At 39.7% G+C, this 27,632-nt stretch overlaps 1 protein-coding gene across 10 annotated transcripts in view; it reads left to right on the forward strand.

The window, feature by feature from the left end:
* SATB2 (SATB homeobox 2) overlaps window positions 1-27,632 on the forward strand; it is a 198,332-nt gene that overhangs the window by 150,230 nt on the left and 20,470 nt on the right. For 9 of the 10 annotated variants that reach the window (XM_061608085.1, XM_061608087.1, XM_061608082.1 and 6 more), the window contains one exon: window positions 6,654-6,851. In XM_061608085.1, the coding sequence (XP_061464069.1) occupies window positions 6,654-6,851 (198 nt within the window). Of the gene's footprint in view, window positions 1-6,653; window positions 6,852-27,632 lie in introns of those variants that run through there. The other variant, XM_061608088.1, reaches the window with a different exon arrangement.

The following is a 27,632-nucleotide window of genomic DNA, read 5'->3' on the forward strand; positions in this document are numbered from 1 at the left end:
TCCCTGTGTTGATACAACTAAAATAATTTTAAAAGTCAGATCCTAAAGGGAGAGGGCTTGCATGGCAATGGGATGAGATCTTAGACCTCCTACACAGTGGGAACATTGTGCACGGGTGAGAGACGAAAACAAGCCGTGTGAAAGACAGCTGCGCAAAATGCCAGTGTATCGGCTGGAAAAGCTGCTGTTCCTTAACGCAACAGGTACTTTAGTGTGAAAGGGAATTTAGAAATCGGGACAGAAGTGCTACCTTTTTAATCCATTAAACTAATGCAATCAGCCCCATGTGTGAAAGCAGCCACACTTTTGTGGCATTTTTCTTTTCATTAGAATATTTGAATAGTTGGGCATACTCGCATCCCACTCTTCCTTTAGAAAGCTCAGGGTACCTTCAGTGGGCTTCTTAATGGTCTCCCATCCAGACACTGATCAAGTCTACCCTTTCTTTAGCCTTCAGCAATGCTCCAGCATCAAATGCTTCCTAATTTAACGCCAGCCACTAAAAACCAGCCTAATAATGATGCTTTTAAAATAGTGCTTCAATATGTATTAGATTAATCTGTTAATTCATAATCTCATTAAATAATTAATCAAATTATATGATTAAAAAGAGGGGCATGAATGTAACCAGGCAGCTGATTTATCATTTTTAAAGGCTACTTTAAAAACAAATACCAAAGTTGTACGTGCCAGGCACCAATTTAGAAAAAAAGCAGAGCACTCCTAAATGGAGCCAGGAAGCAGCAGAACACCAGATGCACCGGCACATTCAGAGCCCCGCTGACTTGCACTGCCCAGGGTAGAAGGGGTAGTGGCTTATTCTTTTCATTTTTCATTACACCAGATCCAGTATGACATAGCTGAAGGGTCTGAGGTTTGGGCCACTTGAGGGATCTATGGGGCTTAGGATTCAGCAGGTCTTAAATGCTTCCCCTGCCCCAAACCCTCTGTTTCAGGGCTTGATGGTGCCTCCTGCCCAGAGCTTGGAAAAGTTACTTTTTTGAACTACAACTCTCATCAACACAATCCAGTGGCCATGCTGGCTGGGGCTGATGGGAGTTGTAGTTCAAAAAAAGTAACTTTTCCAAGCTCTGCTCCTGCCAACAGAAGAACTCCCCAAAGGAGAGTTGGGACCATCGCCATGGCAGAGTCCCACACCAGCTCCTCTCCACTGACCATCAACATTGGGGGGGAGGGCAGGGATAGAGTTACAGTCACTTTCTCCCTTTTCTTGCACACAGGAGTGCTTCTTCTAATGTGCTGCCTACTGTGATACTGTGATTTAATTGTTTTTATCGCTGTATTTAAAGGTTGTTGTAACTCACTCTGGGACCTCTGGGTGAAGGGCGAGCAACAAACACTGATGATGATAATGATAATGATGATGATAATAATAATGTATGCCCAGAGAGAGAATGCTCCTGTTCAGAACTATTGTTTTTAACTTGAAGGCAAAGGGTATGCAGATTTGATTGATCAGTTATTCATATAAGTTTTAACCAACCAATTAAGACTGCAATACTCTATGCACACTTGGGAATAAATCCTATTGAACTTAATAGACCTTACTTCTGAACAGGCCTGGGCTTTAAGAAGATAGCTCATTAATCAGGTGGCAATGCTAGAATGGTAGAGTAATGTGCTCCTGGTAAGCTTTGCTTACGAGAAGTCGGACACTGCCATTTTGCACTAGCTTCCAGCTAGTAATTTGGGGCAGACACATGGCAATCTTGAAATTAGTTACTGGACTTATTTACATAGGAGAGAGGCTGACTGACAGAACTGGGCCACTGAGGGATCAAATATGTTCAAGAGTGAAATGTCTCCCAATAGGCTAATTCTACATACATTCACCTTTGTTGAAGTCTCAGCACTTGTCTTCCCTAAAACTCTGCCACTAGTATTAGCCAAGAGTCTGAAATCAACATGAATGCCTCTATCCCTGTGAAATTCTGCATCAGCATTTCTTACATGGAAACAATTCTGTTGGAATGCTCAATATAACGCTCACGGACTCCCTCTGCTATCACTTCCCTGAAAATAACACAACTTGAGGGGTTTTTTAACAGAAAAGGGAGATTTATTTATTAATAATTCATGAGTTCTCATCGAACATGCACGAAGCAACGGTGCTATTCAATAGAGAATACTGTCATCTGTCACTGTTTTATTTGACATTTACACTTTTTTTTCTTGGTATTGCAAAAGTTTCTTGGATGGCACACTAAGAATGAAATGAAAAAACAACAACACTGTGCACTTTCTTACCTGGTAGTTTCTGTTTGTTTCAGAATTCTGTATGTCAGTTAATTGGGGCTTATGGTAGCCACATCTCCCATATCAGCCACACTGAAACCTAAAATCTGATAGAGATAAAACAGAGTCCTGAATGGATGAGTGAAAGACTGCTTGGATAAATAGATGGCCAGGACAACAGTGAACGAACGATAGATTTGCTGTAGATAAGTGTACAAATAGGCTATGAAACAGAGAAAACAAGTAGTAGCTGTTGTGAAAGAAACAGACACAAATGAATTGCCAATGCTGATGCCAAATAAATATTTATAAATGGCATCAGAGGGAGGCCCAGTAGTATAAAATTGCAAGCATGAAGAGGGCATTTAACACAATGACATTACAGAGTTAGGAAGGTTTAGCAATTTCTTGCTAATATTAGACTCATGAAAATCTTTCTGCTCTGTAGGCTAGTTATTATTTATAAAAATTGCAGAACCAGCTGATACATTCATAAGCTAATTATTGTAGCAGCTGGGTATACATGGTGCAATATGTCTGAGGCTGTGAAGTATCACAGATTTCTTGGGACCTGCTGTGGTGCGTGTGTGTGTATGCACTATAGAAGGCTAGATCCTTTAATCTGATCAGACAAGCAAAGTGTTTCTGGGGAAACTGGATTAATATTTCCCTAAATAACAGGAATGTGATTCACCTTCAGAACTGAGCTCTGCTAAACTGAGCCCTGCCATTAGCTTATGTACCCTGGGGAATTGCGGCGTTCTCAGGTGTCCAAGGATGGGATCTTTGCCTGGTAACTTCCTTTGCCAGAAATTAATTTGGTTTGCTCATATCTGCACACATGGTCACACTGCAGGCTAGTTTTCTCCTTAATAGCTCCACGGTCAAGACCTTGCAAGTTGCTTGGCAAATTGAGCACTATACTTCCTAAAGACTAATGGCAGAGAGCACATAGTCCATAATGAGGCCTACAGTGTCAGGCTAAGTGACTGTAATGAGTGTAGATTATAGCAATGCTTATCAATCAAATGCAGCTGACTGTTGTGTGAGACATTCCAAGATCATAAGCAGTCAGCTGTCATTGGTCTCTTTTCAAACTGAACCTTCTCCCAACACGACTGCCTCCTTAGACAGACTAGTATGTCTTCTTGGGGTTCAGATCACTCAAAACCCTGACTTTGAACAGCTGTAGGATTTTTCTTGCCCTTAAAAAACAAATGTTTCTGTAAGATTGTAAGTCTTGTGCTTGAGTTTCCCTTGGGAAGTTTTAATCATACCTGCTGGAAACATTTGAAAGGGTTCAATTGGAGACTTATTTGGATCATTAAAAAGGATGGAGAAATAGGTGCTTATTTCATCCCCCTGCCCATGGCTTACATTTCAAGAATTGTTTCCTTTGAAGGGAGGACCCCCAGAGAAAACACTTGGGAGCTGAGAATGTTGTTGTTTGTTTTAAATTAGCATTAAAGCGATATGGGATTTTGGGGTGAGGGGAAGAGAATGTTTGTGGAAAGTCAGATACCACCTGATTCTGTGGTTAGCCACACATACCATCTAAAATACCAAATACAGATATTTATTCCAAGCAAATAATTAGATATCTTCTTTTCATATCTCTCTCCCCCTTCTAGCTTACTGCAAGAAAAGATCGGGTCTGCACAAATGTGGCCTCTCACTTGTAAAAACAAGGCAGTGTTGTGTTACAGATTAGTTTATAAATCCCCAGTGGCTTCACAGTTCAGTGCCTACAGCTGCTGCAGATGGGCCTGGGTTTTTGTCTCTTCACTGTGCTGCAGCCGGCAGTTGAAGGAGAAAATGGAATGATCAGGTTATTAACATGTAGGCCGTGAGGAAGAGGCTGCACAATGAGAACAGCTGGTGTTGCTGTCTTGGCTGATGCAGCGGAGATAATCAAATCTTGCCTTTCCCCCCCTTCTCCTTTTTTTTTTGGTAAATGCAGAAGACACAGTGGAGAGATAGACATACAATGACATGATATTATATGAGGTTTTTTTTTTTTTTTTTTAAACCCACCTTGCATCAGGTTGTTGTACCAAAATCTTTCACTTCCTTTTGGGGCCTGTGTCAAACCTTTCTGTTCAGGTACCTTCATATACATTTTTGAAACAAGGCATCTTGAACCTCACAAATAAATAAATCAAGCTCTAAATAGTAACGTGACACAATCCCATTGAAATCACTGAGGTCTTCTTTATTTCAATAGAACAAAGAAATGCTTTAATGTCCTCTTTGTCTAAACCCTGAGCTATCACTTGAAATGGTGGGATATAAAACTGTCAAAAGTCTTTTACTGAATGAGAGTTGGGAAATGCATGTTTTCATGTTGCTTCGTTGAGTTGAGTTTACATTGAGTTTACTCTCATAAAACCACAAGAAAGGGATGATTCAGTCACTATTATGCAACGCTGCTTGCAGGTGTCAACAAAGTCTTTTTGCACCAGGCTTTGCAGTATGTAAAAACCCATTTGGTATAAGTGGCTGAGGGTGAGAAAGTTGTATTGTCTTTCTGCCCCATGGTTTACATTACTCTTTTCTTATAAGGGCATAGGCAATATGCCCCCCTGTTTATTATGGGGAAATTTTGTTCATGATTTCCCAATAAAATAAATTGCAGTGAGTGAATTGGAGATGAAAGTAGGAGAAGATGGTGCTGCTAATCAGTTGGCTCCTGCAGTGTCTGCTAAAGTTGTTGCTCTGTTGGCTACTTGGGGGTTCCCAAGGAAATCTATAAAGTTTCCTTATAAACAGAGTTCCAGGAAACTTCCTAGATTCTTCAAAGTATTTGAAGGTAGGGTGTTCACTGCTTTTGAGGTTTCTCTACTTCTGGCTTTTAGCTAATGCTTATAATCAAGGCATACCTTCCCGGGATCTCTCCTTTGTGCTTTTAAAAATTACTGTGGGACTGGGAGAGAAATTTGTTCAGTTCACTTTTTAATTTGAACTTGCTGAATTTGCACTTCCTGAATCTTCTCCTTCAAAACTAGCACATCTTCCAAATTTGCAGTGCAGTTATTCAACCAAAGAATATATATCTATAAAATGTGAATGCAAAAATGTATTTATTGGAGAAAACAGCTTGCAAAAATGCATAATATAAGCAGAATTGCATACAAACGTGTATATTAAGAGAAATGTGCATGAAAATGTGCATGAAAGAAATTCTTTTTGATATGGAAATAGGGCAAATTTAAGAATGGAAAATGATAAACTGAGAGAAAGCAAAATTGACAGATTGCTCCATCCTAAGCTGGCTGTAGAGCTGGAAAGATATGTCAGTTTTAGTGCTCTCAATTCCTTATTTTCCAATCTTTTTTTTTTTAAATCCTCATGAAATTTCTCCTAATAAACACATTTTTGTACGGAGTTTTGACTAATGTATACATTTTTGCAAGCCATTTTCATCACATAAATGCATTTTTGCATATTATTTTCACTCATATATTCATTTTTATGTACGCTTTCCCCTATCACATACATATTTGTAAACATTGGTTGGTGAACTGCGTCACAAAATTCGAATACGTGTGAATTTTGAAAGATGGCTGTGTTTTAGCACAGTTTCAGAAAGTGCAAATTTCATAAATTCAGCTTGGAAGGCAAACTGAATCAAAATTCTCACCCATCCTTAGCTGGCTACCTGGTAATGATCAGTTTAGAGTGGGGTTTATTTTTCTCCTGATTGTTTTAGGAGTTCCTCTCAAAGTTTCTCTCAAGTGATTAGCCCTGCTTGGATCCTGTCAGGGTGACAAATCCCTTCATATCAGCAAGTGTGCACACATGCACACACTCGCTCACTCATAACTGGTGGTGTAAATAAAATAAATAATAAATATATTTATAACTGGTATAAGATCATATCCTATCCCGCTCACCCAAAGCCCTGCAGATTTCCTTGTATGAGTTTTCACATTGGGTGCTCAGTATTGTGCCACAAGCTGCCTCTACAGTAGAGGGAGGTTAAGGGTTCCCATTTGGGTCACAACTGAGATGCAGTGAACTATATATATATATATATATAAAAGAGTCAAAAATTTCCATTAGAAAACATATCACAAGCACACTATATGTATTTCCTAGGTAACTTGCAAGACACAATTATAATTACCAAACAGATATGCTCAGTTTGTAGTCATTCTAAGCACTGTAATATAAGCTATGTTAAATGAGTAGTAAGCATTGGAAGTGCCACCTGCCGCCCTGGGCTCCTTCTGGAAGGAAGGGTGAGATATCATCATCATCACCATCACCATCATCACCATCATCATCATCATCGTAGCACAGTAGAAGAAAAAGTTCCTTCAACAGAACCAAGCAATTATGTTGCTCACCTGTTTACTAGCCTTTAACCTGTCAATTATTTTGACTTTCCACTGCAGGGCTGGCTATGTGAGCTCCTCCGTTGGAAGGAAAATCCAAGTCCGGAAAATCGTACACTTTGGGAAAATCTGTGCACCATTCGGCGCTTCCTGAATCTTCCCCAGCATGAGAGGGATGTGATCTATGAAGAGGAATCCAGGCATCACCACAGTGAACGCATGCAGCATGTTGTCCAACTTACCCCTGAGCCTGTGCAGGTCAGTGCTCTAGTTGTCCATTCTAAAACGATTCTTTGTCCTACATCAGCTACTAAAGGAATGAAAACACAAACAGTTCCAGTATCTTCCAGATTTAGAAGTACAAAACTTCCTTCAATGCAAGATTCCTGGGTTCCCTTAGGGATCAGGATTGGGATGTAAGAAGTGTGTGTGTGTGTATTCTTGAGTCTGTGTTATATTACAAAGAGATCTAGCCAGCCAGCTGCAGACTGACATGTTTCAGGGTTATGTCTTTGCATTGCCATCTGGGTCACTGTCCAGTGTTTTTTAATGCATTCTTCTGGGACAATTTAGTAGAATAATGTTTAGAAAGTGGCAGTACTCCATTTTACATTTTCTGATTCAATTTCCAAGTTTTGAAATAACCTGTGTTGTTAGACCAGGGAAGGTGCTGAGAGGTGAAGCAGATCTCTCCCCACCTAAAAAAAAAAAATACTTGTTTTTATTAAATTCTATATTTTCCTGGGTTTTTTCCTCAGGTGTGTATAGGAAGAGTCAGCAGAGTATCTGTTTCTCTAACCCTCAGATGGCGATTAAGTAGACATTTCATTTGATATAAAAACCACCCCCCTTGAAATTTAGGCTCTAATAACAGATGTAGTTTTTCTTTTAGAGCTGGCATTTGTTTAATGGTTGACCTCGATAATTTAGCCTGCTTTTGAAACTCTTCAAGCACATCATTTTTTGCATAGTGTGTGTAGTTTCAAGTGACACATTACACTGCATTGCATTGCAATGTGATGCATTTGTATTTGTCAGCAAGTTACAAAGCCTTGAATTAATTATTTATTACAATCATAATATGAAAAATGAAGAAAAATAACTGGAACCACCTGGCAGCTTCATATAGCAAAACTCTGGAGACTCTCCAAAACAGTTGATACATTCGATCTGTGTTTTGGGGATGCTGCACTTAAGGTATTGTTGTGCCTATCTGATATGTCTCCTGTGTTTTGTTAACGTGATGCTAAATCGTGATACTGGTTTGGCGATGAGGATCTCTACTACGCCGTTAAACAGAAAGAATCTGTGGCAGCTAGGATCAGATGCATAAAACTGAAGCCATCACACTTGTGCTCATTGGGGTTTCATTGTGGTTGTGTGCGACAGTAAGGGTTCTGCAATCTTTTGCCAGCAATAGTTTTAGCAAATATATTTAATCCATTTAGTATTTTCTGTGTTTAAGCTCATCTTGATTCTTCCAAAATGTTGCTTTCCATAGCTGAAGTACTTTTAAAGGAGTCCATGTTTTATTAATATGCATGGATGTTTGTCTTTCTCCCACTTATCTCTATTTACTTGCAACAATCAAAATTTTAGAATGTATGTGTAATTGTTTTATTTTATGTGATATCACATTGCAAGATGAATAATGAATGTCAAAGATGAGTTTGAAATCCAATTTGTTTCCTTACCTGTGAGGATGGAGACTGCTCCAATAAATAATAGTTAGTATAACAGCAATAATTTAGAATAAATGGATATTTCATGTCTTCCATCCTGTAATAATAGTTGTGTTTCCTGGTTTCAACCAACTTTATGAACTTGAGATCACCCACTCAAAGGGATGAATGATATCACTGTCAATGAGCAACACATCCTTTCCTTCTCAAGTGATTAAAGATCTAATCCCAGCCCTAATTCCAATATCACTCTTCCATTTAACTCAATGAAGCCATGCAATCAAATGTTAAGTCAGGGCATTCACTTTATCGGTTTTGGTACTGAGACTGATGAAGCTGTCAGAAGCCTGTTGTTGGTTCTGCCACTCTTAGTGTTGAGAAAGAAGAAACAAAAGTTTGCCCTTAAAAGTTCAGAGATCCATGACTCTGATAATGCAGAGAGAAAGTAAAATTAATCCTCAAAAACAAGACTTGTATCCAAAGTAGTGCTAAGTCTCTTCCATTAGCGCAAGGATTTATGCCTGCATAATGGAACTTCCCCCCGTCTCCACCCTCCCACACCCCCTAAACATATCCTGGGTTTTCTGCCAACTCTACAGAGCAGATCTGGGGATGGTGGAGAGGGTCCACTCACACAGGGAGAAGCAGGGGAGAAGTTCCATTGCACAAGCATAAATCCTTGCACTACCGGAACAAGGGCATTGGATACCACCCATGCTACTGAAAAAGGTTATTTGCTATGAAAGGTGTCAGGATTAGCCTTAACAGTTCACATTTCCTGGTTTAGTCACTTTTGATAGCTGGCATTTTTATACAGTTTGCATTTAGTAAACCTCACAAATGTATACTGCTTTGTATGGAAGGTACATTGGTGAGATTGAAAAAATGCTTAGACCTACTAGTGGACACTAGTGTGTACATTTCCTTGTTTAGCACACACTCCACAAAAGTACTTTTAGGGAAGGGAAGGGTAGGAAAGGAATGGGAGAATTGCAAGACTTGTTTATGTTTTCACTGCAATTCAGTGGTGAATCATGGAGAATATTATTAGGGAAGCAAAGGACTTACAATACAACTATTCAGTGTAGTGTGGCTACTTACTATTATGTTTTGCACATGTGTAGTTCTGTTAGCTATTTTTGTATTTTGGAGTTAGGACATACAGCCAGTTTTATACAGTTTTAAAACAGTCTATTTTCCATACTTCTGCTATGCCTCAGGTTTTTTTTTAATATAGCTTGTGAGGCTTTCCTAATTAGTTAATAGTTCTGTGTATTTCTGGGTGCAGCATGTGTCTTCTGAGCTGAGGCCCAAAGCCTCATGTCTGTCAGAAGCCAACAGTATGGCTAATATCTGTTGCATAATATTATCTACTTCCCTTAATGTCATATTTAATAAAGAGCAAAAGCATACTGGAGCTACTAAATGTCACCTGTTTTCTCTTTCACTGCTATTTTCATCCAGTTTCATTTCTAAGAATTTTTATTTTGGGATATTTTTTTGTTTGCAATGCTGTTCACAAACCTAGCATAGTTTACTAAATAAAGTAGCAAAGGTTAGGTGCTCTTCTCCACAATTGTGTATCTGCACAGGCCTGCATTTTGGAGATCTGATTATATTTCTGTAATGTCCTCTTCCTATTAAAATATTAGAATTGTATTCTGAAAATGAGTAGCAGTGATTGATGCATATGCATTTATCCCTCTTTTCTTTCCCCACATCTTTAGATGCTATGAAAGAGAAAATTTCTGAACAGAATATACTATAGGGCATATGTCATGGCCACTGCTCCTTAGGAAGTGGCATTGCTACAAAACCATAATCAGAAGAGGGAGTCCCATTTGCATTCATGCAATTATAAACAAAACTCATCTAAAGGCAAGACTGAATTAAACAATTATGTAGCATATTGAATAAGATTAAAATACCTAGATCTGCAAGACTTAAAGAAAGCTAATTTATTGGCAGTTGTCAGTGAAGAACAACAATAAGGCATTGTTAGACATTGTTAAGATCCTCCGTGGTGCAGAGTGGTAAGCAGCGGTAACACAGCCGAAAGCTCTGCTCACGGCCGGAGTTCGATTCCAACAGAAGGAGGAAGTCGAATCTCCGGTAAAAGGGGTCGAGGTCCACTCAGCCTTCCATCCATCCGTGGTCGGTAAAATGAGTACCCAGCATATGCTGGGGGGTAAAGAAAGGCCGGGGAAGGAACTGGCAATCCCGCCCCATATATACGGTCTGCCTAGTAAACGTCGCAAGACGTCACCCTAAGAGTCGGAAACGACTCGCACTACAAGTGCGGGGACATCTTTACCTTTTTTTTTTTAAGACATTGTTAGAAATTGTATTGCCAACACTGAGTAGTCTTACGTTATATGTATTCCTCTGTTTAGTGTGTTGGAACTAGCACAAAGTGAACTGGAGAGAATCCTTGGGCAGTTTATGTAAGCCAATTCAGTTTTGTTAAATTCTTCCCTGTCACCCTCCCCTGACAATCCAATACTTTTGTTCTCATCATTGTAGTATGTTGTCTGATCTCCTGTTGAATGAGGAATTTCTTGATTTGTAGCTCAGCCTCTTAGCCACTATACTACATCATGTCTCATGTCCTCTCATCAGTCACGCTAAACCTGCATACAAATTAATCCTAGCAAAGTATCCAAGCAATCCTATGTTGCACTGCCATTTTCAGAGGGTTTTGACTTGCAAGTCTCGCTCTGATTGCCCAGTTTGATAGCAGAAAAAGTGTCTTGAGCCTTTAAAAAAAGAAGCAGAGATGCAGTGGTACTCCAACAGGTTAATTTCTGGCACAGATACTGTAGTAATTGCAGACATTTATCCCAGATGTTCTTTATGTGCAGTTCTGAAACAATTCACAACTGTGTGAGCAAGTTAGTGGAGAAAGCAAAGATGAAATGTGCAGGAAAATGCACACCAATGTGAATGCCTGTCAGTACTGCATTACTCTCAGTGAGATGCACACTCTAATATGAATTCTCATCCAGTACAACTTGTCATCCATAATCATTTAACTAGAGCTAGTTGGGATATATATGGAAACACATAAAGTGCAACATAAACAAGCAAAACAATACTTTTTTAGCTTGTAGCTAGTACATTTTATGACAGACAGATCCAATTTCTTTCTTTGCAAATTGTGCATGTAGTCACACATCAAGACAAGGAAGCAAAATGGAATGGCAATAGTGGCACAACCAGCAATAGTGCACCTGCACTGTGTATATAAAATGTTAGCATGCTTATTCTGGGACCACTATAATAGGCATCAGTTCACACACCAGCTTTAAACGCACATGTGCAGAAGTTATGGCTAAAATCAAGACTATTCAAGAAGAATCACAGACTTTGTGTCATTACTCCATGGAAATAAAGGGACAGGGGAAAACATGCTAAAATAATATCCAGTCCTTTGTTTTCTATCAAGTTAAGGTTTTCAGGCACTGTATAAAATGTCCAGTCTACACAACATTAAGGCAGGTGGACAAAATGTAGTTATGGTGAAGAAATTATTTTACTGGTAGATAGATAGCATTAGTCATACTTAGAGTAGACCCACTGAAAATAATGAAATTTAAGTAATTTGTCCATTTATTTCAGTGTATCAACTCAAAGTATGACTTCATTTATTTATTTAAAAAACCTTTATCCTGCTATTCATCCAAAGATGAGAGCAGGTTGCAACAATAAAACATCACACAAAATGAATACAATAAAAGATTAAAATCAATCTAATTCAAAATAGACATCTATCTAGTGTATCAAATTTCTCTATTCCAAGGTTCACTAAAAACAAAAAAACTAGGTGGAAAAAGCGGGTTTTCTATTGGCATCTAAAACTGAACAAAGTTGCTGTCCACACACCCTCCAAGAGGGTTGCATTCCATAATAGGAGTGCTATTGCTGAGAAGACCCTCTAATAGGTATAACTCAGTGACTTCTCAGTGACTCAGTGATTTCTGATATAATAGCTTTTTGAAGTACACAAGTCTACCCTTTAGACATAGAAACCTACAGAAGTCTCGGCATGCGTTCATTTGTATTAAATTTGTAAAATGCTTTTTAAAAGTACAGCACAAGAAACTATTATATGGTTAAAACTTAGAGGAAAAGCCTAGGCAACAGATTAAACTCTAATTAAAGGCAGAGTACATTTAGTTTAATCTTGTCTAATATTTTCCAGTATGTATGACTCATAAGAATGAGGGTTAGGGAGATATAAATATCCTTTTTCCCAAAGGATCATCCTGTCCTAAGTTCCAGCTTGCCCAGCATGACCCCTACCTTTTTAAAAAAAGATTATTCATTCTCCTTCTTAAAATATTTTTTATTACTAATATACCACCAAAGTATATTGTCAACTTTGGTTACAGTACTTACATCACTTAATTGATTGGTCCAGCATAATATTTTTGAGACAGGGCATTTGAGGCCTCAACAAATTAAAGCTATTTTAATGAAAGGGTTATAAAATTAAGTCAAATGCTCAAAATAAAACCTTTGCCTTCTTGCTGCAGTTGAGTTGCCATCTTTTTGAAAACCGATTCCTCACCACTTGAAGAAATGTGTGGCTATGCACTGTGGTTTGTGTTTTAATGAATGTTTGACCACTTTTTAAAAAATAAGCTCTTTTTGGACATTTTATGACAGTTTATAGAAGCTTAGAACCCTTGTTCCTGAAAGCTTTGCACGCATTTTGACAAAACCAATAAGCTACATCTAATGGGTTGATGAGGCCCTTTATATTTGACTCTGAAATATCCAATAGAGTTTCTTATGATAGATAGTTATTACAATTGCAGTGGAAAGCCACTGAGATTTTACTTTTGGAGCCAACCCTACCTATTGTGCCATTTCAGCTGTTTCTGTTTAACATGGATTGCTAATGTGGCTAGAAAATGCTTCAGATTTTTATTAAGACTATGACTGTAACTACCATTATAATCGTAGTATAACTGACGTTGGGAAGAGGAGAAACTTCATTTGTTCTGTATTACAGTTTATCATTTAATTTTATCCTGAAAGTTGTAGGTAAAGTATCTTAGATTGTTTTGTCAATTTTGAGAAAGTTATCTATTTCTGTGACTCCTCAACAAAACTCATAGAGAAGTCTGTAAGAAGGTACCCCTATAATGTGTTGGTCCCAAGCTATTTTGGCCTTTAAAGGACAAAGCCAGCATCTTGATTTTGTCCCCAGAAATGTACTGGTAACCAGTGCAAACTTTTCAATGCTATAATATGTTCTCTGCAATTAACCTGGGCAACTGCATTTTTACCTGTTTCGATCTTTGAACCATATAGACACTCATTTCTAGAAAATGTCAGAGCTGAAACTGTCCAAGTTGGATTATAAACTCTAAAGACTATATAAGAATACGGCAGAATCATGAAACAAGACGAGCCAGTCAGAAAACTGACACCAGTGTCTCAATCCCACATAATTTTTGTTATGCCTCTTTTAACCATTATGTGAAAATACACATTAAGTCCCTGTTTTTGGATTGTATAGTTTTGCTATGACAACAAAGAACAGTACACACCAGTCGGGCATAGTTTCTGGGGTAGCAAGAGGGTTGGGCACAGTGAAAGGCACAAAGTGGTAAGCTTTCTGGGCCAGATCATGCAGTTGATCTGAGTCACCCTGTTTGTCGAATCTGTTTTTCTAATTGGCAGCATGGGTTGGCTGTAACATAGTAGCTGTTCAGTTGTTAATAATCTGATAATCTAATAATCCATTTTAGAATGGATTATTTATATTTTGGAAGTTTATTGCTTTATTTAAAATTGTTCTAAAAGAGGTAAACAATTTGGGTAGTTTTAAAACTAGATTCCTTTTCAATAAAAACATAGGATTGGATCCAGACTTAGGTCCCTATACATTTAAAGCACTATCATATCACTTTGAACAGTCATGGCTTCCCCCAAAGAAACCTGGGAAAGAGGGACTGATCATTAAACCATGCTGGGACATCTAGCTCTGTGAGGGGAATAGAGATCTCCTAAGAACTCTCAGCACCTTTAACAAACTGATTCTTTGGGGGAAACGATGACTGTTTAAAGTGGTATGTTAGTGCTTTAAATGTAAGGTGCAGATGTGGCTTTAGAATAGATTTATTGAAATCAATGGGACTGTCATGATTAGCTTAAGTCCCATAGATTTGAGTGGGTCTCCTTTAAGTATGACCAAGCTAAGATCCAGCACATAGTTTTAAAAACAAATGGATTCTTTCCACTTTTACAGGAAAGTATTAAAAGGGGTGCAAAGTCTATTATTGTTCATTGTTTAGTCTATTACTGAACAAAGTTGAGATCCACAAGCCAGTTAAGTAAGAATATTTGACTTTGAACTGTTGCTGTGTCATTGATTTCAGTGGGACTAAAAATCCACACTCTCTGGCTTAATTGGACTGTTGCTTGGGACGTATGACTGCGGCACTGATTCTTGCAAGTTGGCCTGTAGAGTGCTAAAGTGGAGTGCCACTTGCCTTTCCCCCCATTTTACTTTTCTTTTCACAAAATATCTACATGAAATCACTGGAGAGATCAGCCAGAGAACTGGAGTGAGATGTTAACCAATGTGTTGATGATACACATTTCTACTTTTCTTTTACATCTGATCTGGGAACAACCGTCTCAGTTGTTTATCTCCTCTGGCTTTAAGTGGTGTGTGTCCCTTTGGAATCTCCAAGTCTGAGTGTTTGTGGCAGCCAGGTCGTGTTACTGCAGTTTTGTGTGACATGCTGTCTGTCCATTTTAGGCTAGTTTTAACCCTAAAAGCCCTAAAGGGCCCATGGCCAACATATCTCAGGTCAGTACTGCTTCTCCCTGTATTAGACTGTCCCCAAATAATGGGAGTAGAGTGTCTTACAAGGGTTTTCTAAAACAGGTTCACCACACAAAATATTCCTTCAAGACAATTGAGTAGCCTTCAAGACAAATTTTAACCCCTTTTAAAAGCGGCAATTTAACTGTTTATTGCTTTTATTGCTGTTTTCAGGTTTGGGGTATTATTTACTACTACTACTGTTATTATTATAGGGGATCCAGAGATGTGTTGCGTAAGTGAAAAGGCACTTCTGCTTGTGTAAGGCACCCACCAAATTCTCTTGATTTCCATGACCTGCTTTGGCCCCTGGTGTCCCATCAAATATCCTTTCCGCAAACTGATTAAGAGAGTGGTCCTGTCAGGAGCCCTGCCAGCTAGCTGCAGCCAAGAGGCAGCTTTTTCTCTTTCTCCCCTTCCTTTAAAATTTTTTCCTTCCCATTGACTCCAAAGGGAGGGAAATTCCTATGCCAGCCCTAGATGAAAGAGTTTTCAGCTCTTTTCAGGAGTATATTGGGGAGAACAAAGAGGTTTCGGTTGCTGCAGATCCACTGCCTCCCGGATAGGGTTGCCATATTGCCCAATTAGCCAGGTTTTACCCCAATTATAGCCCTGCTCCCCGGCACCCACTTAGCCCTTTAGGTGGCCTGGATTTTCCGGGCTTGCGCTGAACTGCAGATATTGGCAAGGAGAAAAGAAGAGAGGTGCACGGGGAGGGCAAGATGGGTAGAGCTCAAGGCTGACACCAGCACACATGCATGCACGCTCCGCCTACCTACCTCTCCCTTGACATAAATGCTGGTCACACTGTGGGTGCAACCCTGCCATCAACCAAGATGGTGGCTGAGGTTTCCCTAAGGGGCTGATGCCTCTGCCACCATCTTGGTTGATGGCATGCATGTGTGCTACGTGTGTGCATCCCTGCCGTCAACCAAGATGGCGGCAGGGGCATCAGCCCATTAGGGAAATCTCAACCACCATCTTGATTGATGACAGGGTTTCACCCACAGAGCAACCAGCATTTATGTCAAAGGAGAGATGGGTGGAGCATGCAGGAGGGCGCTATGGTCCTGCACAGTGGGGGAGGGTGCCTGGAAACTCCCTCTTGTGATCTGCAGCAGGGTCGGGAGCCTGGATTTGTGGGACTGGACTATGGCAACCCTACTCCCGGACCACCCTGAACACCCAGTCTCCCCTATTGCAGGACATCTACAACTGGTAAACTTTCTGTGGACAAAACAGAGGGCGTCCTTCAGATGGCTTTAGGATTCTCCTTTAGGGCTACACTCCTACACACATTGGGAATATGTCCCATTGAATCCATTGGATCATATTTCTGAGTAGACATGCATTGGATTGCATTGTAAGACAGTAAAGGGCTGTCTATACACATATTTTAAAGGCCCTTCAGCAGTTAAGTGCTAATTATTAGTATTTATTATTCATTTTACCTCATATAAGCAGAAAATAATTTTGTTTCCTTTTGAAAGTAAAAAATGTTTTTCCTGTTCATCTGAAATTTTAATAGTCCTCAATAAATAAAATCATATCTAATAACGTAACTGGTTTTGCTTGGCACTGTGATCTAGATGCATTGCAGCTCTGGAAGCATAAATAGTTACAACATTCTAAAGCCTAGTCCCTATTTGCTAAATATACTTGGCTTGCTTTAAATTCCTCTGTGTACAGTCATTAATATTATCCTCTTTGACAGCATTTAATTAAAGTGCTTTTCTCTATTCAGTTCATTAAAACTTTTCTTTATATAACACTTTTTAGACACTTGAATGCTAAGGAAGGCCTTTCCAAATAATTTCTCTCTGTTTGTTGTAAATTGTTAATTAAATTTAAATTAGCGTCTTCTTGATATTGGTTGGAGAATAAAAAATCAGTACCCTTTTATTAGACATTTTTTTTAGGTGAAAGTGTACATATATATGGAAGTGTCTGACTTACACAACTCTTTGTCGGGCTAAAAGAGCTAATTCTTAACACAAAGACGTGGGTGTTTTTGTTTTACTTTTGAGTATGTTGAGCCAGAACCCTAAGTCTTCTCACTATAATGGCAGAAATGGAAGCAGGTATAGCAAGTGGGATATAGGTATTCAGGATAAGGTGAAGCATCACAGTCTGTTACTTCATCCCAGCATTCCATAACTGCTCAAAAGTCCTGGATACATGATTGAACTAACATGGTGGAGCCAGTTTGATGTCAATCAGGATCCTGTGTGATTCCACCCATCCTAGTCTTTCCCCCTCCAGAAGCCAAACATGCCTCTTCAGTGAAAAATCTGCTGTATGGGACAGTGGAATTTTCTGTGCCAGCAACGTTAGGGCTGAGACATCAGTTCACAGAGCACTTAATACCTGGACCAGCAAAGTTACTATTACAATGAAAGAATAATACTTTATATAACCTGTTATTTGTATTTGAAAAAAGTTTTGAGTTTAAATTCCATATATGCAACTTTAAAATGTAAGATTCATTTTAGTACAACAGCTAATGCATCAAAGGGAAACAGCCAGGCTAGGAAAAATTATTGCAAGCAAAACCTACTTTTGTTCGTGAATAACAAATGTCCATGTGCAATGATTTGTGATCTTAAGACCCTTGGTAGCATCCATATGGCTACAATGAGGGCATTTTTTTAATATGTTAGGCAAGTCACATGCTATGATCAGCATGTACAGTTCTCTTGTGAAGATCCAACACGCTTAGATGTATTTTGAATTAGTTATCTAAGGTGCTGAGGATCATTTTTTGAAATGTTAATCTGCAATGTATTCTGAGAAAAAGCAATCATAATACCACGTAAAAACATGAGGAGACCCTGCTGGATCAGGCCAATGGCCTATCTAGTCCACCACCCTGTTCTCACAGTGGCCAACCAGATGCCCAGATGGGAATCCCACAAGGAGGACCTCCCATCCTGTGGTTTCCAGCAACAGTTATTCAGAAGCATACTACCTCCAACCATGGAGGGAGAGTATAACTTTCATGACTACCAGCCACTGATAGCCTTATCTTCAATGAATTTGTCTAATCCTTTTATAAAGCCATCAAAGTTGGTGGCCATCACTACCTCTTGTGGGAGCGAATTCCACAGTTTAACTATGTGAAGAAGTACTTTCTTTTGTCTGTCCTGAATGTTCCAACGTTCAGCTTCATTGAATGCCTACACGTTCTAGTGTTATGAGAGAGGGAGAAAAACTTTTCTGTATCCACATTCTCCATGCCATGCATACTTTTGTACATTTTCATCATGTCATCTCTTATTCACTTTTTGTCTAAACAAAAAGCCCCAAATGCTGTGCCTTTTTCTCATAAGGGAGTTGCTCTGTCCCCTTGATCATTTTGGTTGCCCTTTTCTGAGCCTTTTCTAACTCTACAATCTCTTGTAGATAACCGCCCTGGGCTCCTACGGGGAGGAAGGGCGGGATATAAATCGAATAAATAAATAATAAATCAATCAATCAATCATTTTTCTTACATTTTGTATATTGAGCAATATGAATCATCCCTGCATACTAAATTAGGGCAGACATTATAAAAGGTAAAGGTAGATTTTAGGAACTAATCCTACTTAGAACATTTGAACTGTGCATTTCTATTTTTCAACTGTTTCATATTGTTCATTAATGTCACATTTTTAATAACCCAAAGAACTAATACGTTGTGATGATTTGAATCATTTCAGTATGGTTCTTAGTATGTGCAGATTTGTTGGGAAAATATGGGAGGGGGAACAGTTCAGTATTAATAGATTATTGACAGCTTAATGTCTTGGCACCTAGACAGCCCATAAGGTATAATAAACAGGAAGCTGTCTGATGTGAGAGCAGTCAATAGTATATTCAATCAGAACCTTTCAGTTAATTGCTAGTTGACCTCAGATATTTCCTTTACTAAAAGTACTTTCCCTAATTCAAGCCTGGAAGAACCTGCAAGGAATTTAATACCCCGGGTATTATTGTTGAGATGCAAGAGAGTAGACTTTAGTGCTTTAATTCATAGTAGCAAAGTATATACAGAACAATAACTTCACAAGATTTAAAAATATTGCACACTTACAGGCCTTTGGAGTGTGCTCTGTTATTTGTTATTTATTTATTTTATTTATTATTTTATTTATATCCCACCCTTCTTCCCAGCAGGAGCCCAGGGTGGCAAACAAAAGCGCTAAAAACACACCAAAACATCATAAAAACAGACCTTAAAAGACTGTATTTGCCCGGTGTTGAGGCTTGCTAAAAAGTAAATGGGGCAGGGAAAGGCCATAAAAGCCCTAAAGTCTGGGGAGGATGCATGCTGGATAGGGGAGTTGAAACAGGACTACTGGGCAGACAAGGGGGTAAGGCAAGAGTCAGAATGGTTTTAGAGAGTAAGCTAGAGTAGGCAGGCCATGGAATGAAAAGCAGAGACAATGGGTGAGAAAGGCAAGGTACTGAAGAAAGGTGGAGCAAAGTGCAATGCAAATCCTTAGGTACAGGGTTGAGAGAACAGTAGGTGCTTTCTACCAGAAAGAGTGGGGACTTGATATTGATGAGGGCTATGGTCCGTGAAGTTAAGTGGATGCAGAGTTCTCAAGTCAAGACACTGAGAGGGCTTCTCTATCTTCAAAATTGATATAGAATGGAAAGTTGGGACTGTCCCAAGATGTTTTGTTTGAGGCACAAAATACAAATAGGAAACTATCTTTTTTTTTAAAAAAAACCCTGACAATCTGATGCCCATTAATGGCAAACACTCCATTTTAAGCTAAGTCATTTGGAAGTATTCTGCCAGGTGTGTCTTCTTCTGATACTCTGACCTGAAATTCTTAAGGGGTGTAGTAAGCACCCAAAAGAAGCATGGTGGCTGCAGTGCATATATTGCTTTTAATGCCCAGCCAACCATTTGGATTAATAATACATACCAATGGTATCTACAAGTGGGGAAAAATCCCAAATTTTAGAAAACTTAATTTGGTCCACGCTAGTATTTCAAGGAATGAAAAGGAGAAACTCAAGATAAATCATTTTGGGAATATGTCTATATTCCTATTTTCCATCAAATTGACAATATCGGTAGAAATGAGGCAGGCAAATAACTACATTAAAAGGATGATGGTTGATCCATGTGCATTTTGTGAGGTGGGTCATTTGGCCCAGAGAAGGAGGAGGAATGGGGAATTGATTAACTACAGGAGGCAGAAAGTGTAGACAAAGAAGTGCTTGATAACAGAAATATGTTGTTTCCCATGAGCCAGTGTTTTTATGTTTTATTCAGATCTAACTATTCATAAGTTATGAGCTCAGCATGCACAAGAAACAAAGTCTGGCTGCCTAGTGTTTTAAGTACTCTACTTAGCTTCTCTAATTTTTGGGGCTGCATATCTTAATATGATCTAGATAATCTACAAAGGCAGGCAGGCAGGAAGCCACAAGGGCAATTCCTGACCCTGACTAACATTAAACCATCTGCTCTCTTGGGCAGGGGGGCTGCATGGGGAAATTTGTAAGAAATAAATCTACAATCAGTCTTCTTCCCTTCCTTTCCCCCCACCAACATCAACGTGTGTGTGTGTGTGTGTGTGAGAGAGAGAGAGAGAGAAAACGAGTGGTCAGAGAGATTTGGATCATCAGTAATAGTTTGAGGCTGCATTTTGATCTGGGATTTATTACATTATTTTTCCTGATTATAATGCTAGCGCTTCTGTCCTAATATCTAGTGTTCCTTTCACACTGCAGTACCAGCTGTGTTATGGAACAATGGTTCTTTGATCAATATACATCCATGTCGTGCTAAATGTCATTCACATCAGTAGGTGTGGTGTGACACAACAGTGGATGTCATTGGACGTGTCACCACCCCTCACTCTTTATACACATGCACACTTCCTTGTACCAGAATACCACCCCAAATTTTGTTATGTAAGGAGCAGTGGCATGATCCTGAGAAAACCACTGGGAAAAATAAAACACCAAATTCCCATGATTTTCTGGGTTTCAAGGCTTGCAGACTGATGTTTTTCTGGAAGCAATTAACATGAAAGTGAGCCAATTACTGCTATGTTCCACTAGATTTCCAGAAGTGGCTTTTACATCATGTGAAATTTCAAATAAAATGTGGAAATTATCAGGTAAGGACAGTTGGGAAATATGGAATAAAATGCTGTGTGAATGCATCCCTCGTGTAGGTTTCTTTATGAGAAGGAGTCTTAAATAATGTGACAATGAGGACAGCCTCCATTACTGTTCATTCATCCAGGGGACTTTTAACTTGGACCAGTATGTCTCCACATTACATAAGGAACATCTTCTTGGGGCTCGCCCAGGGCTAATTTTTTTTTGGATGTTGGGTTTACACATTCATTATGCCTGACATCTGTAAAGCACACAAGATCTGTGCTAATCCCTTTGCTGATCCCTGCTTGCTCAAGCAGCATCTGAGGACTAACAGCACAAATTTTACAGTTATCTGAGCCAGTTTATACCCTTTTCCTGTTACTGTTACCTGTTCTAGGTTTATGTGAAACTGTGCAATAAGTCGTGCATGAAGATGGTGTCTTAGCATTGTCTATATAATTGAAAATAGTGTAAATATAATATTCCTGCTATTTTTCTATGCAACATTTCTTATTGTAGTGAAAAATTGTAGTGAAGTTCCTCAGAACCATAACACAGATCTCAACCTATATAAATGCAAGCAAAAAGAACATATGCTCAACTCATTGCCTTCCCGGATTATCACTCTATTGAGGAATACATGCACAGTTGTTACTCAGCTGTTGAGGAGTTCAGTTAGTTCATCTGCTGCAAAGAAACAACATATTCTAAGTACTTGGACTGCAGTGGGCTGACAGTGAGAATATATGGTGGAGGTTTCCCCAGGAAGCCTGCCCACTGTGGATTAAAACGCTATATATTCTGAAGAGTATTGAGCACCTTTTGGATAGAGTCCATGTCAAGCAACCCCTCCACCATCAAATTCAATGGGACTTATTTTAAGTAGACATTTATAAGATTGGCTTGTGATGCGCGTATTTCTCCTAAATGTTAGCAAGAGTCCGGAAAGAAAGATTGATTCTTACTGCACTAAATTACATTAGTTGTACAAACGGGATAAATAATATTTTCAGTTAAAGGGGAAATCTAAGACGCTTAACCTAAGAATCAAACAACAGTTTATATACCCACTTGAGTGTTAAAAATCAGATCCGTCGGGACCTTGACTCCAACATTGTAACAGTTGAACCTAATGAGGTGTCCAGAACACAGTCTTGTCCTGTTTTACTGGATGAGTTTCAGTTGGTACAGCTCGAGGATGTGGACAAAGTGCTTGGACAGGTGCGGGCGACCACTTCTGCTCTGGACCCTTGCCCCTCGTGGCTAATAAAAGCTAGCAGAAATGGAACAGCCGGCTGGGCCAAGGAGGTGATTAACGCCTCCTTACGAGAGGGAGTGGTCCCACTTTGCCTGAAACAGGTGGTAGTGAGACCGCTCCTAAAAAAGCCCTCCTTGGACCCTGACAATTTTAACAACTATAGGCCGGTAGCAAATGTTCCATTTCTGGGCAAGGTTCTAGAGTGCGTGGTCGCTCACCAACTCCAGGCTCTCTTGGATGAAACTGATTATCTGGATCCATTTCAATCCGGCTTTCGGCCGGGGTTTGGTACAGAAACAGCCTTGGTCGCCCTGTATGATGACCTCTGTCAGGAGAAAGACGGAGGGAGTGTAACTCTGTTGGTTCTCCTTGATCTCTTGGTGGCTTTTGATACCATCGACCATGGTATCCTTCTGGGGCGACTTGCGGATTTGGGAGTTGGAGGCACTGCTTGGCAGTGGCTGTGCTCCTATCTTGAGAATCGTCTCCAGAAGGTGATGCTTGGGGAACATTACTCGAGTCCCTGGGTGCTCTAATATGGGGTCCCGCAGGGCTCAGTTCTGTCCCCCATGCTTTTTAATATCTATATGAAGCCGCTGGGTGAGGTCATCAGGAGTTTTGGAGTGCGTTTCCAGCAATATGCTGATGATACGCAGCTCTATTTCTCTTTTTCATCTTCTTCAGGTGAGGCTGTTGCTGTACTGAACCGCTGCCTGGCCGCGATAATGGACTGGATGAGAGCTAACAAACTGAAACTCAATCCTGACAAGACTGAGATGCTGTTGGTTGGGGGGCCCTCTGCCCAGATGGATGATGTCAGACCTACCCTAGATGGGGTTACACTCCCCCTAAAGGAACAGGTCCGTAGTTTGGGGATCTTATTAGATCCGCTCCTGTCACTCGAGGCCCAGGTAGCCTCGGTGGCACGAAATGCGTTCTACCAGCTTCGGCTGGTAGCCCAACTACGACCCTATCTGGACAGGGAGAACCTAGCCTCAGTTATTCATGCTCTAGTAACCTCTAGATTGGATTACTGTAATGCTCTCTACGTAGGGTTACCTTTGAAAATGATTCGGAAACTTCAGCTAGTGCAGAATGCTGCGGCCAAAGTTCTTACTGGGATGAAGAAATTCGACCATATAACACCTGTTCTGGCCCAACTGCACTGGCTTCCAATATGTTTCCGGGCCAGATTCAAAGTGTTGGTTCTTACCTATAAAGCCCTTAACGGCACTGGACCGCAATATGGAACGCCTCTCTCGCTATGTACCTGCCCGTTCACTCCGCTCGACTTCCAAGGCCCTTCTCCGGGTCCCAACTCATAGAGAGGCCCGGAGAACAGTAACTAGATCTAGGCCCTTTTCGGTGGCGGCCCCCGAATTATGGAATGCCCTCCCAGATGAGATACGCCTGGCGCCTTCTCTGTCATCTTTTCGGCGCCAGGTAAAAACCCACCTCTTCGCCCAGGCATTTTAAGCTTATTTTAATTTTATTTTATTTTTATTTTATTTCTGTTTTAAATATGTTTATAATTGTATGACGCAATACTCACCTGCTTGTATTTTAAATATTGTGATTTTATCTTGTTGTACACCGCCCTGGGAGCTGTTAGCTATAGGGCGGTTTAGAAATGCAACTAACTAACTAAATAAATAAAAATCATGCAAGAACTTCTCATTCCGGTTCCAGAAGGCATTCAGGCTTGAAAAGTTACCTTGGATTTCAGCTATAGTCATTAAAATTCACAATAAACAAACATAGACCCGAACAAAGACCATGTGATAAATTACATACATAGGGTTGAATTCAGACTAAGTTAGTTGAACTGGGACAGTCAAGTCATAACTAACTTGGCCCCCTGATTTCAATGGGACTTACGTTTGACCAATGTTGTCTGGATCCAACCATACAGTGGAGTTCCAACAAACCACCTTAAAAACTTTAGAAGTGGCCACCCACACTGTACAAGTTGTTGCTGTCAGTTAAAAAGCACAAGGCAAGAAGAGAAGCAAGTAGCTAGGGATTCTCTGGTTTGCATTCATAATAAGCTTCATTTTGCCCATTCTATCTAATTCAAGTATTGCATCATGGTAGTTCTTAAATGTTGGAAACATTTCTTCATAGCTTTCAGTGTAGGACATCCATTATATAAATAAGACAACCTAAGCTGGACATTAGTCCTGTTTAAGGGATGGAAGGAGTTGTCAATCTCAGTTTTCTCTGTTTCTCATTTTCCCAATCTTAAATTCAGTTCTCCACATTCCTGCAGCAATTTGCAAAGTTTTTTAAAAATCCTCATGAAAATTCTCCAGCTTTTTAGTGTGAATTTCTTCTAATTAACACATTTTTGTGGGCAGTTTGAGTAATGTACACACTTTTGCAAGCAATCTTGTCATATAATGACTTTTATATGTTATTTTCATGCATTCATTAATTTTTTATGCACATTTCCCCCAGAGCTTGGAAGATTACTTTTAAAAAGTAATAAATTACAGTTACATGGCCCCAAAAAGTAGTAATTACCTTTACAATTACAATTGCTCTGAAAGTAACTGATTACTTTACTTCTCCTCCAAAGTAATCACTACAATTACATTTCAGTTACTTAGAAAAAAACACCTACAAGGTGCTGGCCTTGGCTGCTGCACATCTAAGTAGCCTAAAACAACATTAAAAATAAACAAACACATACAGAGGTGGTAGAATAATTATTTTTATTCATAAGATAGCAATGGTGATCTCTCTGCTGGTAAGGCGGGGGGAGGGAGGCTGAGGCCACTACTCAGATATTTGCATGTCAAACCAAGTGCAACCCCCCCACTCAGCCAGCCAGCATAATCTCTCTCACTTAACCACCTCCCAGACCTTGCCCTGCCACCAACTAAGGAACACTCACCCAAGCACACATTTTCCCCTGAGATGCAAAAAAGTTAAAATACTGCAAATGCAGCACAGTAGCCAGAGAGGGTGGTGGAGGCCAGTTTGTGTGCCAAGTGCAAACACAGTATTCTCTCTCTCACACACACACACACGTTGTCATCTTTCACCTCCACAGTTCTTTATCTCCATTCTGCTGCTGCCTCCTTCTCCCCCTTTATCCATGTTCTTGACCTCCGGATCCTTTTCCCCTCCACTCCATTCTTCACCACCACTATCCATTTTTTAAAATAATTGTTTTCTCCACTCCACCCCATCTCACTCTGCGCCTCATCCCTCGTTGCCTTCTACCCATCCACAGAGCATGAGGAAAGAGCGACACTGCACAGAAGCCCAGTTTGAGGCACATGATTTTCATCCACAAATCAGATGAGCAGAAGACTTCCCCTGCTCCCCCCCCCAAGTAATGCCCCAAAGTAATTCTGGAAACGTTACAATTACTTCACAAATGTAGTAAAATTACTCCTAGTTCTATTACAATCAAAATGTAAAGGAATTACCCACTCGTTACTCAAAAATGTAATGAATTACAAGTAATTCGTTACTTATAACTAGTTACTTCCAAGCTCTGATTTTCCCCTAACATATGCATTTATGTAAATGTTGTTTGGTTGGCGAACTGCATTGCAAAATTCAAATAAGTGTGAATTTCAAAGGATGGGTCTCTTTCATGACTCATACTGTTTCAGAAAGTGTGAATTTGATAGATTCAGCTTGATATGCAAACTGAATAGAATTTTTCACCCATCCTAATACTGTTCCGCACCCAATATTACCAGTATCCAAAGACTAACAAAATGAGAGTCTTGCAGAATTATACAGCCACGAGAGTGGCGGTATACTATAGCCAGCATGGACTCTTCACATTCTGCAATGTTAAATTGAAAATACCCACCATGCCATACTTCCCATAAGCTCATTTCAAAACAAAACCTTACAAAACTTATAGTCCTTAATTCAGAAATGCTTGCTTAACAACCCTCTTAAGTTTTCATGGCAATACACAAAACATTCAAAGAGAATCTAGAGTTCAAAGTGTAAAACAAGAGGAAAAAATCCATATTCCAGTCAATGGTTTCGTAATTGGATGAAATTAATTAAAAATCAGCCATGTTCACAGAGTACCTGTAAACCTATTACTGATTTTTCCCCATACTCTGACCTTCATATTCTGCAGTTTAAAAGTTAAAAAAATGCCTGGCTTATGTTTAATTAATTTTACGAAATTTAACATTGGAGTCAATGATAAGCATGGGCATTCTCAGTAAGAATCAATTGTCAGTGTTCTGAAAGCCAGACTCACAGCGGTTTGGCTTGGCTAATCAGATGGCCACACCCACACAAGACATTTATTTCACCCTAGACAGTCATGGCTTCCCCCAAAGAATCCTTGGAAGTCAGAGCTTGGAAAAGTTACTTTTTTGAACTACAACTCCCATCAGCCCCAGCAAGCATGGCCACTGGATTGGGCTGATGGGCGTTGTAGTTCAAAAAAGTAACTTTTCCAAGCTCTGTTGGAAGTATAGTTTGTGAAGAGTACTGAGACTTGATAGGAGACTCCTATTCCCCTGACAGAGCTCTAGTGGCCATAGTGGTTTAACAGTCAGCCCCTCTTCTGGGGATTGTAGCTCTGTGAGGGGAATAGGGTGTCTCCTAGCAACTCCTTCCTCCTTCCCCACGATCAGTTTTACCTATCCCAAGCATGATCGCACAGGAGTAAATCCTATTGAACTCAGTAAGCATACAGATTATCAGGCCTGCCTTTCCTCTCCCTTCCTGCTACCTTCTTCTTCTTCTCCCCTCTTCCTTTTTCCTCCTCCCTTGCCCACTCCAGCCCTCCCTCCCTCCCTCCTCTGTCTCCCCCCCATGGTCAGTTTTACATATGTTAAGCATGATTGCAGGGGAATAAATCCCACTGAACTCAATAAGCATGCAAATGATCAATCCATTCTCAGCAAACCAATCAATCAATCAATCATTTATTACGGTCAATGACCAGCACTATAAAATGTTAAAACAGCAAACAATAAAACATGTCAATATTATACAGAGAAGGAAACAAATGGCAGCAAACTTGCACAGGATCCCATTTCTTACCTCCGGGATTAAAAAGCAGATAATTTCACTAATAGGCAAAAAAACACACCTTGCGGTTTAAGAACATACCTATAGCCAACAGATATTTCTATCAAACTCTAAAAATGAGGGAAATT

This window comes from Rhineura floridana, chromosome 2, assembly GCF_030035675.1.
Source record: "Rhineura floridana isolate rRhiFlo1 chromosome 2, rRhiFlo1.hap2, whole genome shotgun sequence".
Classification (NCBI taxonomy): domain Eukaryota; kingdom Metazoa; phylum Chordata; class Lepidosauria; order Squamata; family Rhineuridae; genus Rhineura; species Rhineura floridana.